The sequence below is a fragment of the Littorina saxatilis genome, linkage group LG1 (assembly GCF_037325665.1).
Source record: "Littorina saxatilis isolate snail1 linkage group LG1, US_GU_Lsax_2.0, whole genome shotgun sequence".
NCBI classification, from domain to species: domain Eukaryota; kingdom Metazoa; phylum Mollusca; class Gastropoda; order Littorinimorpha; family Littorinidae; genus Littorina; species Littorina saxatilis.
This window is the reverse complement of record NC_090245.1, coordinates 51881851-51907204: the sequence shown is the minus strand read 5'-3', so window position 1 is coordinate 51907204 and position 25354 is coordinate 51881851. Positions and strand designations below refer to the sequence as shown.

At 40.7% G+C, this 25354-nt stretch overlaps 1 protein-coding gene across 1 annotated transcript in view; it reads left to right on the top strand.

Annotated features, from left to right (window-relative positions):
- The window catches only part of LOC138978297 (uncharacterized), an 86483-nt gene that overhangs the window by 5153 nt on the left and 55976 nt on the right, over window positions 1-25354 (top strand). The window contains exons 3-19 of the mRNA XM_070351018.1: window positions 97-246; window positions 848-1030; window positions 1440-1536; window positions 2112-2150; window positions 3319-3446; window positions 3952-4143; window positions 4860-5103; window positions 5728-5766; window positions 6009-6137; window positions 8911-9036; window positions 9351-9377; window positions 9945-10062; window positions 10611-10756; window positions 12051-12165; window positions 13233-13372; window positions 13957-14082; window positions 15394-15423. Of these exons, the coding sequence (XP_070207119.1) occupies window positions 97-246; window positions 848-1030; window positions 1440-1536; window positions 2112-2150; window positions 3319-3446; window positions 3952-4143; window positions 4860-5103; window positions 5728-5766; window positions 6009-6137; window positions 8911-9036; window positions 9351-9377; window positions 9945-10062; window positions 10611-10756; window positions 12051-12165; window positions 13233-13372; window positions 13957-14082; window positions 15394-15423 (2029 nt within the window). The remainder of the gene's footprint in view (window positions 1-96; window positions 247-847; window positions 1031-1439; window positions 1537-2111; window positions 2151-3318; window positions 3447-3951; window positions 4144-4859; window positions 5104-5727; window positions 5767-6008; window positions 6138-8910; window positions 9037-9350; window positions 9378-9944; window positions 10063-10610; window positions 10757-12050; window positions 12166-13232; window positions 13373-13956; window positions 14083-15393; window positions 15424-25354) is intronic.

The window sequence follows — 25354 nt, the reverse complement described above, 5'->3', positions numbered from 1 at the left end:
GTAGTTTACATTAAACAGATTTACCGTAGGCCCGGACAATCTTATCCCGTGATGTGTTGATTTGAAATGTAAACATGCATTACTCTATTGGTACAGGTTGGCGTGGTCTCCTATGGCGACGGTGCCCACAACGAGTTCTTCCTCAACGAAGCTAGTGACGTCACGCTGCTGACGGAGCGCCTCAAGGCTATGAGCTTTCATGGGGGCACGGCTGATGCGGCACAGGCCATACAGTATGCCTACCAAGTGAGAAATAGTTACTTATCGTCAGGGGTCAGCCTGTTTTGTCTGTCTGTCTGTCTGTCTGTCTCTCTCATTCAATCTCTCTCTCTCAATCTCTCTCTCTTTCTCTCCCGCCCCCCTCTCTCTCTCTCTCTTTCTTTTCCCCCCCTCTCTCTCTCTCCTTTTTCTCTCTCTCTCTTTTATCCCTCTCTCTCCCCCCTCTCTCCCCCCTCTCTCTCTCTCCCTCCCTCTCTCTCTCTCTCTCTCTCTCTCTCTCTCTCTCTCTCTCTCTCTCTCTCTCTCTCTCTCTCTCTCTCTCTCTGTTATCAGTAGCTGACCTCCGAAACCAGTTCAATTGTCAAAAGAGGGAGCTTCTAGTTCACCTTGTTCTTAATTCCTGAGCACAGTCTGGACGTATCTGACATCGGGACGACTGTATAATTAATTAATTAATTGATACCTTTTGGTTTTATCCGTATTGTTTGCCACAAAATTTTCCTGAAGAATTCCGTCCATTATATAGTGCACTTGTGGTCAAACGCGAACAGGTGAACAAAACTGCTGATGCAACATCTCCTATATATGCAGGAACCTCTCACGTGTAATTTCTTGTGTATCCTCACAGACAAGCTTCAGCCAGCAGAATGGTGCGAGGAACGATGCTCCACACGTCATAGTGCATGTCACAGACGGTCCATCGGCCGATCCAGGAAAGCTTCTGCAGGAGGCACAGAACGCCCACAACCAGGGCATCACCATCTTCAACGTTGGAGTTGGGGGAGGTGTTGAGAAGAACCAACTTGCAAAGGTAAGTGTTTTAGGCCTTTTTCTTCGGTGACGAAGGCGTAGATCGTATCAGAGACTGCATTCTACGGTCTCTGGGCGTATGTCTCTACCTATAATATAGTATACCTCAGCCTAGTCTCTGCTGAACCTTTATTAATGTTCTCTCTGTTCAATAATCTGCCTTTCCAATCAACTTCAAACCAACCCTTCCTTTTTCTTGGGACGGGAGTGTGTGTGTGTATAAAGCCCGATGCAAAAAGACAAAATTCTGTAGGTACTCGCATAAAAGCCCGCAGCTCAAACTGAAACTCATTGCTAAAATGTAAGAATTATTCGTAAAGTTGGATAAAATAGTATGTACAAGAACTTCTGAATCTGTCTTAAGACATCAGTTTCATGGCATGACAAGTTTGACATTATTTTGTCTGCAGATTGCCAGTGATCCCAGTTCCAGATATGTGTTACGGGCAGACACTTTCTCTTCCCTCATCAACCTTGTGCCAACGCTGTCCTCTAGGATCAGTAACGGTGAGTGTCACACTACGGTTGTTTCTGGGATTTATTTATTAGTCGGTAAATATTTGAAATGGCCGTAAAAATGTCGGCAATATTCGGACGTTTTCGGCAGTTCTTGACGTCACCTTACTTTTCCCCACCGAGAAACAGTTTGGCAATTCTGCCGACTTGCGGACTGCCAGTGACCTAAACGACATGCCAGTGTCTGTCCTGTGCATAGCAGTGCGGGACCTGTGACAAGAGCTTGCATGATATTTTGTGATTTTGGAGCTCCATTAGGAAGGCATTTTGTTGCAATTGCTACTTTTTCTGAGTTTATGTTAAAGAAGAACATGCTATCCTAACTTAATATTTCTGTCCCCAGAACTAGTGTCTAATTGGGACATGACGTGGTTATATGCTAAGAGAAGAACACTCATGTGTGTTTGTTTATGTATGCTGTTCGTTCACGTTAAAGAAGCAATAGGTCGAAGTGGTAAAGAATAGTTTATATTGTAGTTTTACTGACTTATCCATTTATGGACCTATCTTGGTTTCTTAATTTTTTTAATTTTTTTTATTCATGTTTGTTTTTCTGTTGTTTTCAGAAATCCCTGTCTCAGAAAATACGTTGCCGAAACCCACTAGTAAGTTCAAAATGTTACCATTGTTCTACGTCGTCCTTTCGTATCGCCATCATCTTCTTTTTGTTGTTGTTGCTTTGCTGTGCATATACGTTCCACATTCTTGCACCTCCAATACCACAAACTGCTGAAGAGACGATAAACAATAACTACCAACCAACCTCCAACACTTCTTTAATGACTCTGTTGTTAGAATATTGGGCAAGATTGAATAGCTGAATTTGCTGGCTGATGTAGTGGCTGTTTCATATCGAGTTTACCTTGTTTGTTCATCGTATTAGACAGTCAGTTACGATGCATTCTCTTAAAGCCTGTATGTTTCTCCCGTTGCTGTTTGTGTCAGAACAGAGAGTGACAACTGCGTCATTTTCGGTACGTTTCTCACCAATTCTTTCTTTCTTTATTTGGTGTTTAACGTCGTTTTCAACCGTTCAAGGTTATATTGCGACGGGGAAAGGGGGAGATGGGATAGAGCCACTTGTTAATTGTTTCTTGTTCACAAAAGCACTAATCAAAAAATTGCTCCAGGGGCTTGCAACGTAGTACAATATATGACCTTACTGGGAGAATGCAAGTTTCCAGTACAAAGGACTTAACATTTCTTACATACTGCTTGACTAAAATCTTTACAAACATTGACTATATTCTATACAAGAAACAGAAGAAACAGAATCCGTTAGTCGCCTCTTACGACATGCTGGGGAGCATCGGGTAGATTCTTCCCCCTAACCCGCGGGGGGTTTCTCACCAATCATATTATAACTATTATGTAATATCATACTTCAGGTACCGCAACACGGTGGCCTAGTGGTAAGGCGTCCGCACAGTGAGCGGGTCATACCTAAGACTTTAAAATTGGCAATCTAGTGGCTGCTCCGCCTGGCGTCTGGCATTATGGGGTTAGTGCTAGGACTGGTTGGTCCGGTGTCAGAATAATGTGACTGGGTGAGACATGAAGCCTGTGCTGCGACTTCTGTCTTGTGTGTGGCGCACGTTAAATGTCAAAGCAGCACCGCCCTGATATCACCCTTCGTGGTGGACTGGGCGTTAAGCAAACAAACAAACAAACAAATAGTTCAGGTATATGTAAGCGTGGAAAGCAAATTTAACCGTTGATTCTTCCGGTATGTTATTTTTAAACACGTATCTTTTCTGCCATGTGACTTTGAAGGCTGCCTCACCAAAGCAGACCTGGTGCTGTTGGTCGACTCCTCATCCAGTCTGGGCCAGGTGGACTTCGAGCACATGGAGGACTTTGTCAAGGACCTCACAGTACAACTGCCCGTAGGCCAGGATCAGGTAAGCTCTTCTTGAGCATACGAATAGCCTTGGCCAAGTGAGGGTTTCGTACCAAAAATTGTCTTCAACATATTTTTCTTCTTTTTCTGCGTTCCCGTTGTCTTGAGATTTATGTTTAGCTAGATATAAAGTGTACTGCACTGGTCAACATAAAGCCTAGATATGGCACCCTGGACATTCCAGTCTCGAAGATTTTCTATCAAATGAATTCAGTTCATCGTCTTGTCTTAAAATGTGGGTTTTCTTCTTCTATCAAGATTTTCTTCCAATATATTGTTAACAGAAAACCGCAGATGGCGTCTCCCAAAATTGTCCTTCTACTTCATTCGCAAATAGACGAATTGTACACTAAAGAAGATGACATCAAGCTCAAATTGGACACAAATTGTTTTATAGCTGCGTGTGTTGGGTGTGCTTGGCTGGAGTGAATGGAGTGAAACCCGCAATTGTCAAAACGAATTCTTAAAATTGGGCAATAAATTATTCTGTATTCCGTATTCTGTAGGTTCAGCTTGGCATGGTGCAGTTCGCTGGCCACCCCAGTCTGGAGTTCCCCCTCAACATGTACAGTGACCGCATGGCAGTGCTGAAGGCTGTGGAGAACCTGCAGTTCATTGGCGGTGGGACCAACACTGGAGATGCTCTTCGGTACGCTGGCACCAACGTCTTCACCAAGGACGGAGGGGCTCGTACTGACGTGAGTGGCACGTGCTGTGTTATGGAGTGTCGTGTCTGTTGATGAGCTTTAGAGTAGTTCTTGAACGGGCGAAGAGACGGGCGCATTGGCCGAGTGGATAAGACATCGGCCTCCTATGCGGAAGGACGCGGGTTCGAATCCCGGCCGCGCCTGGTGGCTTGTGCGATCTCCCAGGTCAACTTATGTGCAGACCTGCTTGTGCCTTATCCCCTTTCGTGTGTACACGCAAGCACACGACCAAGTACTCACGGAAAAGATCCTGTAATCCATGCCAGAATGTGGTGGGTTACAGAAACATGAAAATACCCAGCATGCTTCCCCCGAAATCGGCATATTCTGCCTGAATGGCGGGGTAAAACCGGTCATACGTGTAAAAACCCACTCGTGCAAAAACATGAATGAGCGTGGGAGTTTCAGCCCATGAACGAAGAAGAAGAGAAAAGGAACGCGCGAAAAATGGTTTAGTTGTTTTTTGTTTGTTGTTTTCTTTTAGGTGGGAGGGGATAGGGCCATACGTGAAAAATTCTAAACTGTAGTCATCTTTTCATGTTGGGGTATATATTAACCTTTTGGGGTAGGGATGAGGGTGTGTGTGTAGGTGGGGATGAATTTGGCACAGCACTTTTAAAGCTCTACCTTAAATGCTGAAGTGTATCACACATTTTATATGCATTTTTGACAAGTTTCAGTAATTAAAAGGAATCTCACATTGGCAGGTTCCCAGAGTGTCCATAGTGATCACAGACGGCCAGTCAGTTGACTCGGCCAAGACCCTGGCAGCAGCAGACAGTCTTCGACAGAGCAACGTCGGTGTCATCGCTGTGGGTGTGGGCAACAACGTTAACGACCCAGAGCTTCAGAACATCGCCAACGACCCAGACTCGGACTACGTCTTCAAGGTCACCAACTACAAAGACCTCCAAGCTAAATCTACTGACATTTTGAATGCTGCCTGTACCAGTAAGTTTGTGATATTGGTTTAAACAATGTTTTATTAATGTTTTACATGTTCATGAGATTTTCATTGTCGTAAAGTGAAAAGAACAAGCGTACGGCTTATGGTTGTATCTTCAAAACAAACTTGCAATCAACATTACGAACATGGAAGAACAAGTTTGTGTTATTTGATTTGGTTGGTGTGGTGGTGGATAGTCTGGTCCACTTTTGTGGTGTTTTTTTTAGTTTGTTTGTTTGTTTGTTTGTTTGTTTGTTTGTTGTTGTGATCATAGTCTCTTGTTTTGCAGAATGATTTCTAGATTTGTTCGTTGTTAATCTCTTGATGTAACAGAGACTGCCTTTACTTGACATACTTTGATGTTGTTTGCCATTTGATTGTTTTCTCTCGTTGAATAACATTACAATCACTGTCTTGTAGAGCAAAGAAAGTTTAGCACAAAACGGACCCGTTGTAAGTATGACACTTGCTTGAAATGAGATGTACTTTTGGTGACTTAAATGTATAAGAACATCTTAGCTATTCAATGTGAATTTTGTATCAGTTTGTATTTACAACTACTAGTGCATGAGTGCACCTTATTCTACTGGGATGAAAAAAGAAGCTTTTTTCCACTGTCATGATTTCAGTGCAAGCGATGATCACCCCTGAGCCTACCATTCCACCAGGTAATTGAAACTTTACACTTTGTTCTATTTTCCCCTTGAAAATGAGTAAGACAGTTATTGTCAAACAAAAGTGTCAATGGTTTTCCACTTATTTAATAATTTGTTGTTTGGTTAAAGTATTGAAAAAGATGAAATTTTATGCAGTAGAAGAAAACACACACATTACACAAACAGAATAGAATGAATGTGCTTGTTAAGCTTTATACTTTTAAAAGAAGTCACCGATAGTTATTGTTTTCCAGGTTCTGCTGTTACAGCAGATTCTTGTACCGATCAACTCAGCAACTGCTATGACTATAATGAGAGATCCTGCACAGACTACGAGCAGTGGGCCCGTACCAATTGCCTCAAACGCTGTGGATACTGCAAGGGTCAGTTGCTTTTAGTTCAGATCAACAGTAGTTTTACAGTAATAGATTCAAGCCTGTCCTTAACTGGGCAAAGTTGACTTCGCGAAGCAGCCTGCACAAAGCTTTAGCACTGAGTGTTCGGTAAAATAAAACAAGTCGCGTAAGGCGAAAATACAACATTTAGTCAAGCTGTCGAACTCACAGATTGAAACTGAACGCAATGCAATTTTTCAGAAAGACCGTATACTCGTAGCATCGTCAGTCCACCGCTCGTGGCAAAGGCAGTGAAATTGACAAGAAGAGCGGGGTAGTAGTTGCGCTGAGAAGGATAGCACGCTTTTCTGTATCTCTCTTCGTTTTAACTTTCTGAGCGTGATTTTAATCCAAACATATCATATCTATATATTTTTGGAATCAGGAACCGACAAGCCGAGAATAAGATGAAAGTGTTTTTAAATTGATTTCGAAAATTTAATTTTGATCATAATTTTTATATTTTTAATTTTCAGAGCTTGTTTTTAATCCAAATATAACATATTTATACGTTTTTGGTATCAGCAAATGATGGAGAATAAGATAAACGTAAATTAGGATCGTTTTATAAAAATTATTTTTTTTTACAATTGTCAGATTTTTAATGACCAAAGTCATTAATTAATTTTTAAGCCACCACGCTGAAATGCAATACCGAAGTCCGGGCTTCGTCGAAGATTACCTGACCAAAATTTCAACCAATTTGGTTGAAAAATGAGAGCGTGACAGTGCCGCCTCAACTTTCACGAAAAGCCGGATATGACGTCATCAAAGACATTTATCGAAAAAAATGAAAATAACGTCTGAGGATATCATACCCAGGAACTCTCATGTCAAATTTCATAAAGATCGGTCCAGTAGTTTAGTCTGAATCGCTCTACACACACACACACACAGACAGACACACACACACACACACACACACACACACACACACACATGCACCACGACCCTCGTCTCGATTCCCCCTCTATGTTAAAACATTTAGTCAAAACTTGACTAAATGTAAAAAAAGACTTCGCGAAGTCTTTGGAAAGTCGACTTCGGGCTCAATGAAGGAGCGCCTTTAGAGCAAACACTACAAGTCGCGTAAGGCGAAATTACTACATTTAGTCAAGCTGTGGAACTCACAGAATGAAACTGAACGCGCTGCATTTTTTCACAATGACCGTAGTCCGCCGCTTGTGCAAAACGGAGTGAAACTGACGAGCCTGTTTAGCGCGGTAGTGGTTTCGCTGTGCTGCATAGCACGCTTTTCTGTGCCTTTCTTCATTTTAACTTTCTGAGCGTGTTTTTAATCCAAATATGATATATCTATATGTTTTTGGAATCAGGAACCGACAAGGAATAAGATGAAATTGTTTTTGAATCGATTTAGGAAATTTAATTTTGATCATCATTTTTATATTTTTAATTTTCAGAGCTTGTTTTTAATCCAAATATAACATATTTATATGTTTTTGGAATCAGGAAATGATGTAGAATAAGATGAACGTAAATTTGGATCGTTTTATATAAAAAAAATTTTTTTACAATTTTCAGATTTTTAATGACCAAAGTCATTAATTAATTTTTAAGCCACCAAGCTGAAATGCAATACCGAAGTCCGGCCTTTGTCGAAGATTGCTTTACAAAATGTTCAATCAATTTGATTGAAAAATGAGGGTGTGACAGTGCCGCCTCAACTTTTACAAAAAGCCGGATATGACGTCATCAAAGACATTTATCCAAAAAATGAAAAAAAATCTGGGGATATCATACCCAGGAACTCTCATGTAAAATTTCATAAATATCGGTCCAGTAGTTTACTCTGAATCGCTCTACACACACACACACAGACACAGACACACACACACACGGACACACACACACACAGACACACAGACACACAGACACACACACACACACACACACACAAACACCACAGACCGGCACGGTTGGCCTAGTGGTAAGGCGTCCGCCCCGTGATCGGGAGGTCGCGGGTTCGAACCCCGGTCGGGTCATACATGTACCTAAGACTTTAAAATTGGCAATCTAGTGGCTGCTCCGCCTGGCGTCTGGCATTATGGGGTTAGTGCTAGGACTGGTTGGTCCGGTGTCAGAATAATGTGACTGGGTGAGACATGAAGCCTGTGCTGCGACTTCTGTCTTGTGTGTGGCGCACGTTAAATGTCAAAGCAGCACCGCCCTGATATGGCCCTTTGTGGTCGGCTGGGCGTTAAGCAAACAAACAAACAAACAAACACATACACCACGACCCTTGTCTCGATTCCCCCTCTATGTTAAAACATTTAGTCAAAACTTGACTAAATGTAATAAAACGTGTATGGGTACATCGTTGCAAAGGGGGCATTTGTTAGTTGGGTGGGAGTATTACATGCTTTGTATCTATAAACATTGTTGCAAAGTTCTTTCACTTATGTCAAAGTGGACATTTGTGGGTGGGGTGAGTGGGTGGGGTTACATGTGTTTAAAAAAAATGTTTGTATGAAACATTGTTGCAAGGTTCTGTTATGTCAAAGTGGGCAGTTGGGGTGGGCAGTGTCAGTTCCAAAATAAATAAATCAAGAAATTCCCACCCTGCATATAAAGCAACCAGGCGGTTGAATTTGGTATATATGTGGTTTTATCCCATGTTAAAGCACTGAGAGATCTCAGATGACGAGCCGAATCGTTTGCATAGAAAGGACCGTACCTTTAGCATTTCTTTAAGAAGCGTGCAAGAGAAGTGCATCATTGCGATTTTGCTGTATGTTAACAGCTGCCCAAGAACTTGCATGCGAGGACAAGGTTCAGCACTGTGAGACCTATGGCGAAGACGTGTGTTTGGACGCGCAACACAGACAGTGGGCATACGAAAACTGTCAGCGCTTCTGTGGATATTGTGGTCGGTTTTAACGAGAAGATACTTATAGTTATACCTTCTTCCATGTGTGTCCGTGTTTGTCTGTGTCTGCAAAAGATATGTGTTTTTAGTGCAGTTAGGATGTATGTGTATGCACAAAGATGGATGTGTTTTAAAAACCTCTTTTGTGGCATTTGTATGTGTTATGTCTGTCTGTATTGCATCAATATTTGGTCACTTAACCTCACTCGATTGAGTCGATGTACCTTTCGTTGTTGTTTTGTTTTGTGTTGTTTCTGAGATTTGATGTTGACTTGAATTTAGTGTGCTAATGTTGTTGTTGTTGCTTCTTTCAGATGCAGGGGCAACAACACTTGGTTTCTGTGAGTAGTTACCTATTTCCTTCTGGTTTTTGTTATGTCATGTCTAAATGATATAGTCAAAATACAGTGAACAGGAATATATATACATACATATATTGCCCTTATCACAGAATTGTAAAGAGAAGTCTCACGTAGGACTAGTTATTAAGTCTTGAAATAGCAACCGATTTGATTAGGTAGAGTGTATTAGAAAATAACACCGGCAAAATAGGTGATATGTGTTCTAAGATGTGATGTAAGTAGAAAGCGTACGTACACAATTATATCATACACGCCAGATAGATACCAACTGATGAATACAAAGTTAACGACCATAAGAATAACCAAGTCAGTGAGGCAGAGCACTTATTTTAGTTATGATCACTAATGACAATATCCAAGAACGAAAGGGAAGTAATCGATCACTCTAAATATAGACAACAGTCAGTGAGCGTTATTTTCCTGACTAGTGGTACACGTGAGAATAAGACTAATTGGAATGAAAACACGACTTTTGTCCAAAAAATAAAGAAGTAATCAATAATAAAATCTTTAAAACAAAAAGAGCAATTTTTTGACATTGTGCAGATGGAAAGTGTATGTACAAAGGACAAGCGTACGTTCAGAGTGAACGGTGGCAGGATGGCTGCGACTATGAGTGTGTCTGTGAAAACGCCAAGGAGGGGCAGTACCGCTGTTACAACAGGTAAGGGTTTTTAATTACAGGGAATCTCACCTTTATAGATCTGCTTCTGTCATTTTGTGTGTTTTGTGATTGCTGAGGCTACTTATTAGGCAGTCACCGCACTGACCAAAAAACATGGTGTTGTTTGGTTTATAATGTAATGGCTTAAGATTTACTGGCCGATGTGAATGCGTGATATATTGTGTACAAAATTCCATCTCACACGGCAGAAATTGATATGTAAAGAGCACAGTTAAATGTGGTTCGCGCTATATATTGTGCGCCTTGAGTCGCCTTGTGGTGAGATATGTGCGCCTTATAAGTTCTCGTATTATAATATCTGAATGTGCCAGGAAGAGGATGTCTCAGATTCACCTTAAAAGATACCCTACAAAATGTAACTAGCCCTTTACAGAGCGGCGTATTTCACACTTGCTAAGGAGACCGATTGTCTACATAAAAAGTAACTTTTTCAGTACCTGCTGCAAGTCGATACTGAGACTAATCAAAACTTAGAATCACATGTAATTACCTAAATGTACAACATTGCCTGTACCACCTATGTGCAGGTGCCCTGTTTACCATGACTTGCCACCCGAGTGCACATTGGTGGGAGCACCAAAGGAGTGTTGTCTGAAAACTATCTGTAACTTCAACCAGAGGGTGACAACCAGTCAGATTTCCAAGGGACCTTCCCACAATGCGCACAACATAGGTAAGATTTTCATTAGTCTCCCAAAAATTGGGGTGTATAGGATTCACTCTGTCTGTCACTTTGTCAACTTGTCCTTCTGTCTGTCTGCACTTAGATCTCTCGTTTTTCAAGTCCTGCTCTCTGTTGTCACGTGTTGGTTTTTGTTACAAAAAACACAAAATTCTCTTTCTTTTCCACATTGCCATGCCTGGCCAGCGTTCTTGCCAGTAAGTTGGCAAATTGTTTGAGTTAAGTCCATTATCCGTATCATAGGGTTAGTCTGTCTGTCCGCTTTAAATACCACTGGGTCGAAGTACCGTGATTGTAACGGTTTTGTTGTGTTTGTCATAAATTAAAGGTTCCAATAGTTATAGTCCGGTCGAGGGGCTAGCGTATTTCATGATTTAAAAACAAAATCAAACTTTTATATAGTGCTAAACTGAGACGAAAACTTGTTCAAGACGATTTGTACTATCTTGTGTTAAAAGGGTTAACTGCTATCCCTGTTCAACCACAGTAAATGTTTGAGGGACACGACCAAAAATGGGTATATTTCAACCCGGAACGAGCCTCAGTATCCCACTGACCTCAGTCTCTCCTGTGCCGGGTGCACGTTTTTCACACGTGTCAAATTCCGTTTCACTGCATTCCTCAGGTTCTGTCTGATGAACGTGACAGTCTTAATAAACACGAGATTTGAAACAAATACATTAAACTGTGACATTGAGCGTGGGGCTCGTTTCAGGTAAAAAAAAAAATATTCTACTCTCTCTCTTTGTCATTCCACTTTCGTCCATGTCAGCGTGAAGGCAATTATTTTATGTGGTTTGCCAGTTTCTGTTCACAAGTCTTCATCAATATACTCTCTGTATCTTGCTTCAGTGCTCGCCTCCAACCGCCTTGTTACGTCACAGCCTCCAAGTTGCCAGTGTAGGCCTAAAACACACACACACACACACACACACACACACATTGACAAATCCCGTCCGCTCAGTACGCTATTAAGTGCCCCTTTCTCTGCTCATTTTTTTGTGATATGTTGATACATGAACACAGCGCGAGGATAAAAGACACGGAAGACTCATGGTTAGAAATACTCAGAAGTGACTTCATCACTCCGCAGCAATTTCTAGCTTCTCCCTGTGAAGCATTGTAAACAACGAATACTCCCCGACAGGAGAACGAAAGTTGGCGTCAGTGCTCTGGCAGTCTGTAGAATACTCTACAGTCTCGGGCTCAAGTATGACAGAGAATGTATAAACAGTATGTGTCAGTGTATGCGTGTGCCAATACTGACACAATCTCTTGTGGACAGCGGTGTGTGAGCACGAAGGCAAGCAGTACTTTCAGGATCAGACGTGGGAGGTTGGATGCGACCTGAAGTGCTTCTGTCTCAACGCTTCGCTTGGCGCTTACCGCTGCCAGTCCTAGTAAGTTTTCTGTCGTAGGCAAAGCTAGCTTGGACAAGAGCTTTTAAAAGATGCTGGTCCTTCTGAGTTATGGATATCTCTGTGTAGACTATATGTAGTTGTAAGATTGGAGTATGAGGAGTGGAAAGAGTTCGATCGATGCATGAGTCTCACCACAGGCGAAGGTATCGTCCACTGGACTACTACTATCACAGAAAGACGACTTTCTGTGATAGTAGTAGTCCAGTGGACGATACCTTCGCCTGTGGTCTCACCAGGGCTGGGGGTTTGTTGAATTTAGCATTTAAAAGGGGTATTTTAGTTTTTTCTTGAGAAAAAACGTACATTTCGAAGTTAAGGTGGTGTAAGGTTTCAGTTAAGGTGGTGTAAGGTTCCGGAAACCAGGACTTTGTAGGCCATTTATTTGAACTGAATCTTTGTTTTACATATATATTATATATGTCAGTATGCCTCTCACTACAAATTCCCACCAGCCAAGAAAAAGTTGATAGAATAGGCCACGGTCAAAAGATCGTGTATGTTACCTAGCCCAAAGTTAGGCTAGGATAGCAACTGATCAAAAGATCAGACAAAGGCTCAACAGCCTAAGTACCAGTCTGTCAACATATCATATCATATCATATCATATATATTATTTTTGTCATCATGCATGGGTAATGATTGTTGTTAGGCCAAAAAAAAAATAGGTGTGGTTAAGGTAAAATAGGCACAGCCAAAAAAATAGGATAGGATTAGGAAGGTAGGCAATCACTTTTTTTTTAAAACTTTTTTTTCTAATGTGTACAAATTAAACCTACTTGACAGGGAAATAAATGTGCGACTCGAGCATACAATCTGCTAAATCAATTAAATGTTGTCTTAAAAAAAAACAATATTTTAAGAGTTAGGAATATGTACGGTTTAGAGGAAAAAATCGTGTTGGTTGAGTAATCAGAAACATTGAGGATTTTGTTCTTGGCCTTACAGTTTTCATGACATGTACCCGAAATGACCCGTGTGCTAGGCACAAAAGCCTGGCAAGTGCTGCAGTGAACCAGAGTGAATAACTATGTTGCCATTGGTTACAGTTGCCCTGACTACCCAAAACTACCGGCGGAGTGTAACTTGGTGCAGAAGCCTGGCCAGTGTTGCAGGGAACCAGTGTGTGAGTTCAACACGCAGACTGGCAGCTTCACCGGCTCTGGTACCCTCAGTGGACGGGGTGTGGGTGAGTTGCAACCTTGGGCTGTTTTTGATTGTTTGTTTGAGTTGGACCAGTATACATGTACCAGTGCTGTTCTCAACCCTCTGTCTTCGATCACTGCCCCATACTTTTTTGATCTGACGTATTTATCTGGTCCCTTTCTGGTTGACCCTCCGATAGTTTTGACATGTAGGAAGTCTTCTGGCAGACTTTTTTTTGCAGTCAGGACATTTGGACCTTTTCAATGACATATTAATTGTCCTCTGAGCCTGGGAACAACACTGTTCACCATTGCTTTTTGTTTGTTTTAGTTGGGTAAGTACGTACCATTGCTTGAATAACAGGCACAGGTAAATTGGTAGGGGTAGTGTGTTATTTTGTGCAATAATGCCTTGATGGGGATAAGCATATGGGGGGGGGGGGGGGGGGGCACTAAATATTTTTTACCCTGAAAGGGGTAACAATGTCAACTATTTAAACAGAAGTTTTTTCCAACATTAATGACTTTCATAATTAATTGATACAGCCGTCGGCATATACTTGTTGAAGATATAATGACTCGGTAGGAGCGTTTTGAAATGACTACCTCTATCATTTGGTTCTTACAGACAGGACTCCTCAGAATACTTCATGCAGTGATGAGGTGGTGGACTGCGCTGACCATGGAGACTCAGTGTGCACTGACTACCTCTCCTGGGCACAGGTCAACTGTGCCAAGTTTTGCAGCCTCTGTTGTGAGTTTGTTTTGTGGTCAATATCTGCTTCTATACAGATATGTAACAGAAAAGTCAGTGTGCACAGACTACCCCTCCTGGGCACAGGTCAACTGCGCCAAGTTCTGCGGCCTCTGTTGTGAGTTTGTTGTGTGGTCAGTCTGCTTCTATATATATGTAACAGAAAAGTCAGTGTGCACAGACTACCCCTTCTGGGCACAGGTCAACTGTGCCAAGTTCTGCGGCCTCTGTTGTGAGTGATTAGTTTGTTTTCGTGGAGATATGAAGATTCAATCAAATCAAATCAAATCAAATCAAATACCGTACTTTCCGGGTCATAAGGCGCGACTTTTTTCCTCGAGTTCGACCCCTGCGTCTTGTATAACGAAGCGCCTAATCCGTGTATGAAATACGAAAAAAATCAAAGAGACCGCTTGAGTACCAGTCAAACAACTTGTGATAATGCATGTTTCAGCTACTAGGTACTGCCCTGCCTTTGATCTGGCCGCACACACAGATTTCCACTCTGTTAAACTCGGTCACTGACCGGTCACTGACCCCGATGCAGGAAGTGTTTCCTCTCTCAGATATGACAGGGGAACCACCTCTCATGGCAAAAACTGGGTCATTGACCCCTGGGAAGAAGGTCGTGTCTTTTAACAAGGCCACCCAGCTATCACAATGCCTTTGATCTGGCCGCACACACAGAGCACACATAGTTTCCCTCAGTTAAAGTCGGTCACTGACCGGTCACTGACCCCGATGCAGGAAGTGTTTCCTCTCTCAGATATGACAGGGGAACCACCTCTCATGGCAAAAACTGGGTCATTTTGGTGCGCCCTATCGGCCCCCTGCGTCCAATGGGTGACTGGATTACAATTTTTTTTAAAAAGAAGGGGGTGCGTCTTAGATAACGAAGCGCCTTGTCACCCGGAAAGTACGGTAAACTTTATTATCTCACATGGAGAAATTGCAGTGGTGGTACATGTAACATAAAGACAAACGAAGGACTACAACATGTGTGTGTAGAATTCTTGAAAGTGTATGTTCATCACTAAATGGTCTTAAGTAATAACTTCTGTATTCTTGCAATTTTTTATGAGTTTAATGGTTCACAAAATATGTGGCTAGATTATTTTAGTACATGTATTTATCTGTCCACATGTTTATTTGTAAATCGCAGCTGCCTCATGTGTGTGCTGAGGTGATGACTGAAATGTACATTATTATTTTTATGTTGATAGCTTCTTGGCAAGTTGGTGAATTAGAAAAACGTCATAATTTCATGCATTTGAGAGATCGCTTTAGGCTTTTTTTTCTTGCTTTTTTCAGCTCCTGACGCCCAAAAGCCTGGCCCTGATGGTAAGTGAAGGTTAATTACTTCATTCTTGAAAAAAGCGTATACAGTAGAACTCCCCCTTAGCGACCCCCCTGTTTACGACCACCCCCTTTTTACGACCACCCCCTTTTTACGACCGATTTTGCTACCACGGATGCATTCTACTATTATAATGAACCCCCAGTGAACGACTCACCCCAAAACGCGACTTACGACCGAGCTTTTGGGGATGAATTACGACTTTCGGGCATTTGAAGTCGAGCAGACGAAAACAATACATGCCGGCTCTTGCTCCTCGAACTATCGTGAGACGGAAAAAAACCTAAATCTCGCGCACGATAGAATCCGCGGCGACTTCCTTAGGAGTCGGGAAGACGCAAATCCTGTGTATCGTCAAGGATAATGACCCAAAACGCGACTTACGACCGAGCTTTTTGGGATAATTTACGACTTTTGCGCATATTTCGAGCAGACGAAAACACAACATGGCGGCTCTCGCTCCTCCAACTATCGCAAGAAGAAATAAAAACGAAATCTCGCGCGCGCGAGATCCTGATACATCTGGGGGGTTTTCTGCACGCTATCTTGTCACGACGACTGTCTTGTTGACAAACGAAGATTCGCGAAAGAAAAAGAAAAACGCCGACTCTTGAGTAGAGAGCTAATAAAGTAATCACTAATCGAGCGAAGTGGCAATCCGCGGCGACTTCCTTGGGAGTCGGGAATACGAAAATCCTGTGTGTCGTCAAGGATAATGACTCGGTGTTATCTAGATGGTGAGAAGGATAACGAAGCGAAAGTACGCAAAGAGAGGAGCCTGTACGAAGACCTCAACGATCGTGGTGAAGTTTAGCGATGCAAGGCGACGAATCATTCATATGAGCGGAAAGATGATTCGGGAGAAAAGTCGTTATGCTTTCTATCGAGTTAGGACATTCGGATTTTACTGGTTGCGCCACAATGTCAAATGTGCTTCACTCAGCGGGGAGCAAGCATTACGCCATGAGTAAATTTTCTTTGAAATTTGAGTTCAAGTTGTTCTGCTGTAATGTGTTTGGGTGTGTGTGTGTGTGTGTGTGTGTGTGTGTGTGTTTTGATATGACAGTAAACTGCAACTGTGTGTTTGTGTGTAAACATGACAGTACATACACTGCAACCAAATTCATGACCGACCGGCCAAAAACTCAAACCCCCTTTTAAGACCCCCCCTTTTTACGACCTAATTTTCAAGGTTTTTCCAAAGTCGTAAACAGGGGGTAGTCCAAGGAAGTGTTTTTTTTACAGCGCACTAGTGCAAGACAATCTTTGTTTTTGTAAAATGATAATGTAATTGTGTCCAAAAATGTCCAGGGTTTATACATTGAAGTTTTGTGCCCTTTTTTTCCCATGGGTGACCAAGAAGAAATTCTGCAAGTTTGAGAGTTTTGTGTAATGGGCTGGTATCAGATTTGAACGGTTACTGAATTCTGAAACATACAGCAGTCCCTGCAATGTACGGCCCCCGGCGTGAGCGGACACCTGACATGTACGGACACATTTGCTCGGCACGGAGTGTTTTCCTTCTATATTTGCCCCCCCTTAAACGGACACCTGCAAAACGTGGACACGGACACTCATTTTCGGTCCCAACAGCAGGTCATACCTCCAATGTACGGACAGACCATCGTCAAATTTTCACCACAACAAAATCGATAACAGAGCAGTCCGGCTCTTGGTGCAAAGATCACAGCCGCAATGGCGTGACGACAGTCACTGGTAACTTGAGTGCACCTGTACCCATCAGGAGGGGGGGGGGGGGGGGGTAGTTTTGGTCAGGAGTGGAGTACATGCGAAGATGCCAACATGAAACTGCACTGTGCTCTTTATTCTTGTCTGTTGGACGTAAACAACAGAAACCACAGTCGATGAAGGTCCTGAGCGAAAGAGAGTGAAAAACCGGCCACAGTTCTCAGCATCGTGTGTAACCTCTTTCATTGACAAGATACTCTTGTTTCCCCTCAGCCTTGACCAGTGAGTCGGTTGCCTAATCTGTGAACCCTTCAGTTGTCTTGCTGTGTCAAAAGTTACGACACAGTCAACTGGTTTTGCTCTGAGTGAACAGTTAGAGCTGACCTCTCTGGCCACAGCCCAACAGTACATGGCTGGAGGGAGTGAGAGAGAGAGGGAGGGGGGGGGGGGGGGGTGGAGGGGTAGCTGGCTAAACTCTGTGGGGTGTCAGGTGTCACTGCATGTCAGCAGGAAGAGCATTGGAGAGAGAGAAAGGGAGAATGTACGTTCTGGCTCACCGATTCCGACAGACCCTAAATATTAACGCAAAATAGGCTTCTGGACTAAACTTTTACTAAAATGAAACATGCGACAAAATCAGAAAAATACTGCATAAATCCATACAAAAAAAAAATACAGTAAAGTAAGGTTGTTTTGAACCAATGCCGGGTCTGTCGGAATCAGTAACCCAGAACGTACATTCTCCCTTTCTCTTATACAACATTCTTAAGCTCAATACGCTCTCTCATTTACAAACTTTACTTCATATGTTCTTTCACTGTTAGAATTATATCTGATACATGCAACGTGACTGTCTAAACGAATAGTTAACTCTTTACAAGTGATTCTATTTTTACTTTTTCTTCCCGTCCTATTTGAATCCCCTTTTTTAAAAACTGCTTTTTCAGATCTTCTATATCGATTGGCTTGTTATATTCAGCTCGTGTTTTTGTTTGAATACTTGCTTTCTTACTTTTGTAGTCATCAAAGTCTGTTTGTATCTGTTTGAATTCTTCGTCAGAAACTTTTGAATCTTCAAGTGCTTTACTGATAGACAGTTTTAGGCTAGATAATTTTGATGATGCAAGAGTGGAAATGGATTCGTGTTTTTCAAGCTTTTTCACAATTTTTTTCATTATAGCTGATGCTATAAATGATAAACCACCAACTGCTGCTGCGACACCACCTAGGATTAGAGAAACTGGAGTCCCTACTCCGGTAGCTAACAGAATTGTTCCCGTTACACCTGCAGCTGATGCAAGGATAGTAGAACCAGTGCTGGCATTAGAAAGGCTGTTGTAAGTTGTTGAGTACTTACGTCTAGCGCGAGAATATTTTTCTAATTCATCTTCTAGTTGTTTTTGTATATTACTAATGTGTGCCAGTCTGAATTGTTGACTTTCTGCTGCACTTTCATCAATATTAGGATAAAGCTTCACACTGCTAGTCATCTTTTTAATGCAAAATATAAAATATTTATCTTAATTCTCACTGGCCAGTGTTTCTGCTAAGCTTTGAAGCTGTTCATTGCTTAACACCTTATCTGTATAGTAGAAAGCAATCAAATCAAGATAAGTAAGATTAATACTTCTTATTTCTGTTAAATTATTTATATCTGCGTTAACAACAACATTTTGGTTTGACGTCTGTTTCTTTATTGTGTTAGAATCCTTTTGAACAGCAATAAATACTCTGACTTCTTCAACATTTAATGGTCTCCAGTTGAGATTTATTCCTCTCATTAGAACAGTGTTTGTGGTTTCTTCCCTTTTCCTGACAACTATATCAAATATCATAGTTGCATTCTGCCCTATTGGAAGCTTGGGTATAAAATCGACAATGGTGTCAGCGTCCTTTTCAACACTTTGTTTTCTGTGAATGAGATAGTTGTTCTTATGGAAAGGTTTAACTGCAACTTCTCCCCTGCTGTTAATCGCAGGAACAAGGCTAACAATTAGTGGTCCAGCATTGATTGACTTACGGAATGTGTCGTCTTTTCCAACAAGAGTGTATGGACTCACAAATTCAAACTTCATTTCCCAGTCAATCTTTTTCATAACAGGACTAAGTACCCATTTTTTATTCTGATGTTTCCACATGTAGTATGTGTCATCGACAATTGGATCAGGTACATTAACATCACGGATTTGACCTAGTTTGAGAAATCTTGGTTTCTTTTCATCGTCGATTTCCTTTCTCTTGTAATGACCAGTGTCTGTAAACTCGAATGCATACACTGCACCAACTTCAGCATTGCTCTCAAAGTCGATAGCGTCTGCTAAATCTTTCAACTCTATAGTTGAACATGCAACAGGATAAGCTATTGTAGGTCCACTCGACATTTTAATACTCAATATTTTATGGAACTATTTCCAATGTAATGTTAAACAAACAATCAACTGGTTGTCCACTTTGATTTTTCAGATCAATGTGTAGGAATTCATGACACCCTTCCTCCAAGTCCTTGAACTGAAGTGTCTTAAATGTTGGCACGTGCATTTTACAAAAAGAGGCATCACTCGGTGGAAGAATTCTAAGCAGATCAGAACGCTGATCATTAAACAGATTATAGGATGTGTTAAGCTCTCTCATGTGAACAAACAGTACACTGTTAACATCCATGTCAATGGGACGTGTTCCCTTGTATATTTTTGTAATTCCAAGCATATCAAGGAGTTTGGTTGGAAAGTAAACGTTTACTTCTCTAGTTTTGGGCAAAGTAAGAGTAGCAATGAGACTTGCATGATTTAAACTCGCTGTAATACCTACTGGAGCAAACAATTCTTTCTCTAAAGTGCAGAAGTCATAGTAACCATCTTCTACAGAATGTGTTTTACCATTAATTCTAACCCAGTTGTTATTCTTTTTTTTACTGATATTATACCAAGTAACCTTGTACATAATTTCATGCAGTGCAACTTTCATTCCTCCATTTTGATTGTTGATAGGGTTTGCAAGTTTAACTGGCACACCAGTCTTCACATTTGTTAGTGTGATAAACATTTTTTATTCAACAACAAAAATGATTCAGTATAAATTCAACAAAGACGTTAAATACAAAACTGGACCATATTACAATCCAAAGACTATTTCTTTCCATGAGTTGGACTTTGCTGTAACAGAAACAGAATCCATTCGCGTTAAAGTGCCTGACCCATTCCATTCTTACCTAAATCCCCCAATCAAAAATGATAGTGTTCCAAAGATGTGGAACTCTCACCCAATTCAGTTCTATCAGAATCAGTTAAACTTTGCAATATTCTGTGCAACCACAGGATGTGGAGTGTCCTATGCAGACCACATGAATAATTCAAACTTACTGACAAAGTGTGTGTACACATTTCACGTTTACTATCAGTGCAGGAGAATCTTGTCTGAACTTCAGGCACCAATGCCGCATGAAAAGAGCTGGAACCCATTCAACAATAGGATAAACATGAAAGTGTATGAGCGTCTCTGCAATGAATTCAATATAGATTTTAAGACCGACTTTAGGCAAAAGCAAGACAAAAACCATGGCATGGGAACACTATATTTATGGGGTGTCCACAGGAGGTATAATTTTGATTACTGGCCAGGTCATACATCTTTTTCTTCAAATGTGCAGGTACAGTTAGGATCAATAGAACAAGAGCACCACAATGCATGGACTACTTTTATATTAGACACCGGCAAAGGTTTCACTGGATCAGGTGTTGAAAGGATCAATGAATCTATCCGAACATATGCGTGGTGCTTGCTAGGCTCGCAGGCACAGACACGATCAAACATAATGAGAACAAGCACAGGGTTTGATGCACAGAAACAGTTGTTATCAAATTTAGAAGATGTCATAAACTCTGCAGTTGATCTGCCTTCCAGCATCAAAAGGTATCAAGACTCTCTCCGTTATGCAAAATCAAAAGTTGACTTTGCTGTTGGTAACTGCCTTTACATGTTACCTTCTGATCTCCAGCTGCAGATTGGAACAATAACAAATTATAACAATGAAATCATTATTGCTAGTGACACCCAGCCGCTTGGAAAGGGTGAAGAACTGAATTCAGAAATCAGAACGATGCTACAGCCATATCACAATGAACAGAAACAAAGCGTGACAAGTGAAGATCACGCTGCAGGTGAAGATCATTCTGTCACTAGTGATGATCAAGCTGTTAGTATTAGTGATGATCATGAATCGCAGAAGACTGCTCTAGTAATTGGTGGAGTGGGTGTAGGCTTACTTTTGCTTTATTCTCGTTAGCAGAACACCTGCAATTAAAACTATTAGAGTCCAGAGATGTTCAGCCATGAAACCAACAACTTTACCTGCAAAAGATAACAGCCAGCTAACAATTGAACCAATGATTCCTGGAAGTGCATCCAAAGCTTTTGCTGCTATTTTCTTTAATAGTTCTGCAATGTGTTTGAGTTGTTTCTTTACCCATCCCGGATCAGATGGAGATGAAGGTGAAGGTGGAGGTGGAGGTGTGACAGTGCCACCTGTGAGTGTTAACACTAATGTGCTTATTGCAAATCCTAACGCAGTTAGTATACTAGCTATTGTGATTCCCTGCTCTCTGAAAAGCGTTCTAATTCTTTCAGCAAGAGTTGTGTCTTCGTAAAGGATTCTTTGAATTGTATTTTTTATTCTGCTGACCTGTGTTCTCAGTTGTTCTCTATTGTTACTTAGAACTTCTAACCTTATGGCTTTCTCCTCCTGCAAATCTTTTAAACGCTTAGAAATTCTGTTTTTTACTTCTTGTTCTAGGTTCAAATCATCAGCATCAGCAAGTTTTTGTTTCTCTTTGTTTATATCTTCATCCAGCTGACCTAGTTTTGACAGATTATTTGCTATTTCACCTCTGATGGTTTGTAGTGATTGATTAAGGGCTTCTATTTCTCTCATAGGTAATAGTTCATGTGGAGTCTTCAGTGAAGTTTCCTCAGAAAAAGAAGTCTCTATCTCTTGTATAAGTTGATCAGCCTCATCTGCAAGTTTATTAAGATCTTGCAATGGAACAGATTCTATTTGAGTAGCAGTTGGTAGTCCTAGTTCTGCTTGTTGAAGTAAGGAAACAACATGGGAAGGTGATGACCGTGTGCTAGGCGCAATATCTAATTGCCTAAGTCGATTAGCAGTAAGTTTTTGTTTTAGTGAAACTTTTGATAGAAACTTAGCAGGATTAGATTTATATGTAAGTTGGACTTTTTCTCCTTTATCGCTAGTTGTATATAAATGATTTGCTTCCATTTTGAACTGGTTTGGATCTAAAACATCAGGTTCTTCTCCTAAACTTTTGTAGAAATCTCTAACTTTACCTTCCAGAAGTTCATGTCGTGCCACCTCATAATGCAGTGAATGATGGTAGGGAACCAAAGGGATTGCTTCGCTCATGTCGTCCGCTGGCTCAAATAAATCTTCAAATCCACCTTCTGCCATTTGTAACTTATTTTTTATTTTGAAAATAAAAAAAGATGGCACAATCGTTCGGTTCTGTTCTTGATCCTTACAGAAGGCTGAAAGAACCTCTCGGGGTAAAAGGAATAAGGCAAACAGTTATAGTCACAAATAATCCTTCTACTATTGATCAGAATGAAATACTTACTGTTAGGTTTCCTAATCTAGGTAAGAACGATGTTATTGTACCAGGCACTGTAAGACTATCATTCAAATTAGAATTAGAATCTGGCTCAGATGCAAATAGGACTTTGGCTTATAATGTAGGAAGAGCAATTGTGAGGAAGATTACTGTCAAACTGGAAGGGCGGGAAGTGATGTCATTGAATAATGCAGATGTATTTTTAGTTTATGCAGATAATTGGTTGACTGACAATGAAAAGAAAAACAGAGTGTTTCAAGGGATTCAGTCAGACAATGGGATAAAAGTTAGAATAGGAGCAGGAGATAAAGCTGACAATAACAAAAAAGATAACGCTGTCAATGTTGCTTTTGGAAACAAATTTTGTATTCCACTTGACTTTGAACTCATAAATTCACATCCTCCCTTCTATCAAGGAGCATTGCGTGACAGGCTGTCATACGACCTGACTTTCAATAGTTATGATCGTGTTATGCTTTCACAAGACCCGGAAGCAAAGTATAAGGTGTCTGGAATTTCTTTAGAGTTTGATGTTGTAAACCATCCCGAACTGGCTAGACTTATAGAAAATCAGTACAGTTCTAAGCTGCCTATCTATTATGAAAGAGTGTTGAATCACAGTACACTTTCAAAAAGCCAGGCTGATCCAATCTGGAACATTAACTTGAATACACCAGCTAGGTCAATGAAGGGAATACTTATGTTGTTTGAGGAACCAAAAGATCCATATGAAAGGCAAATAGAAAAGTTTTACAATCCACTAATCAATAGAGTATATTGCACAATTGAAGGGCAGCCAAACCAAATATTTGCATCTGGCATGCTGCCATACCAACACTATGATGAAGCAAGAAAGTACTTTACTGGAGGAAGATTGAAAGACCCAACATCTGATCTTGTGGCTAAAGATCTACATTTACACGGTGTTGGCGTAGAAGATTTCTTGACAAATAAATATGCGTTATGGCTGGATCTCAGAACAACTGACGACAACAAACTGCATGGAAGTGGAAGGCGAATTGAAAACGGATCAGAAGGAATCACAATACAAATTGAAAAGGAAGTAGGGAGTAGTAGTAAATCAGTTAAGATCTACGTGTTTGTTGTGTCAGATGCGCAGTTAAACATCTCTGAAAGCAGATTACAGGATATTGTTTATTGAACGTGTTAAAATGAAGTATCTAGATTTTCTTCCAAAAGATCCACACTGTTCTTTGATTTGTGGGGCAACAGGTTGCGGCAAAACAAGATATGTTTTGGATTTATTACAGACCGTTTACATAAATCACTTTGAACACATAGTCATATTCTGTCCAACCATAAAGCATAACAGAACATACAAGGAGAGAAAATTCATATGGTCTGATCAAAATATATTTATTGTAAATCCTTCTGATCGTCTAAATGTTTGCTTGGAGCATTATTTCGATCTTTTTCAGAACACGCCCACACTGTTTATTATTGATGACTGTGCAGCAGAACGTGACATTGTTAGAAAGAAAAGTGCACTAGCAAAGCTTGCATTCAGTGGACGACATGCATTAATATCAGTTTGGATATTAACACAAAAATACAATGCAGTTCTGAAAGACTTTAGAGAGCAACTCAAAACAATAACATTGTTCTATTCAAAGGACCGTGACAGTTTTGAAGAGTGTCTTCGAGAAAATGATGTCATTGAAAACAAACAGGAGAGAGAAAGAATAAAGAATAATCTGAAATCTTCTAAGCACTCGAAACTGGTTTTAAAAACTGATCAACCAGTTCAGTATGTATGTTTGTAGAAATCCTTGCTAAGTTCTTGTCAAGTTCTTACTCAAGTTCTTGTCAAGTTCTTACTCAAGTTCTTACACAAGTCCTTGTCAAGTTTTTACTAAGTTCTTGTCAAGTTCTTGTCAAGTTCTTGTCAAGTTCTTACACAAGTTCTTGTTAAGTTCTTACTAAGTTCTTACACAAGTTCCTACCCAAGTTCTTGTCAAGTTCCTACCTAAGTTCTTACTCAAGTTCCTACCTAAGTTCTTGTTAAGTTCCTACCTAAGTTCTTGTTAAGTTCCTACCTAAGTTCTTACTCAAGTTTAATTACTAGATTTTAATTTTATTCTGCATCAAAATAAAATGAACTGTGATGAATTGCTGATGCAGACTGCTACAGATATTGAAATCTGTGACAGTAGGACTATACCTGATAAAAAAGAAAGATTGTATTCACTTGCTGTTTGTGGAAAAACAAAACACTACCTTGGGCAGCAGTTAACTGTGGAAGAAGTACAACATCTTTCCTCAGAAGATATAGAAAAGTATCATGGACGGTATGAATCAGTGCTTGGTTCTAAGATGGTTAGAAGTATTGGACAGACTGTTATAGGTTTGTACACAAAGATTTTTGGACATTTTACACCTCTCGACTCGGAGGAAGACTTAACACATGATCTAACTCATGACCCTGTTGTTTCCAAGTCCCTCGAATCTCTTGCCTGTGGCCTGTATTATCGATTTGGTGCTTTATTAGTACCATTTGTTGCTGGATTAATTACTTTCAAACACATTAATTTTCAGAATAAAAAAGATGACAGATCAGTTGAAGCAGACAGTGGAGCAGACGAAA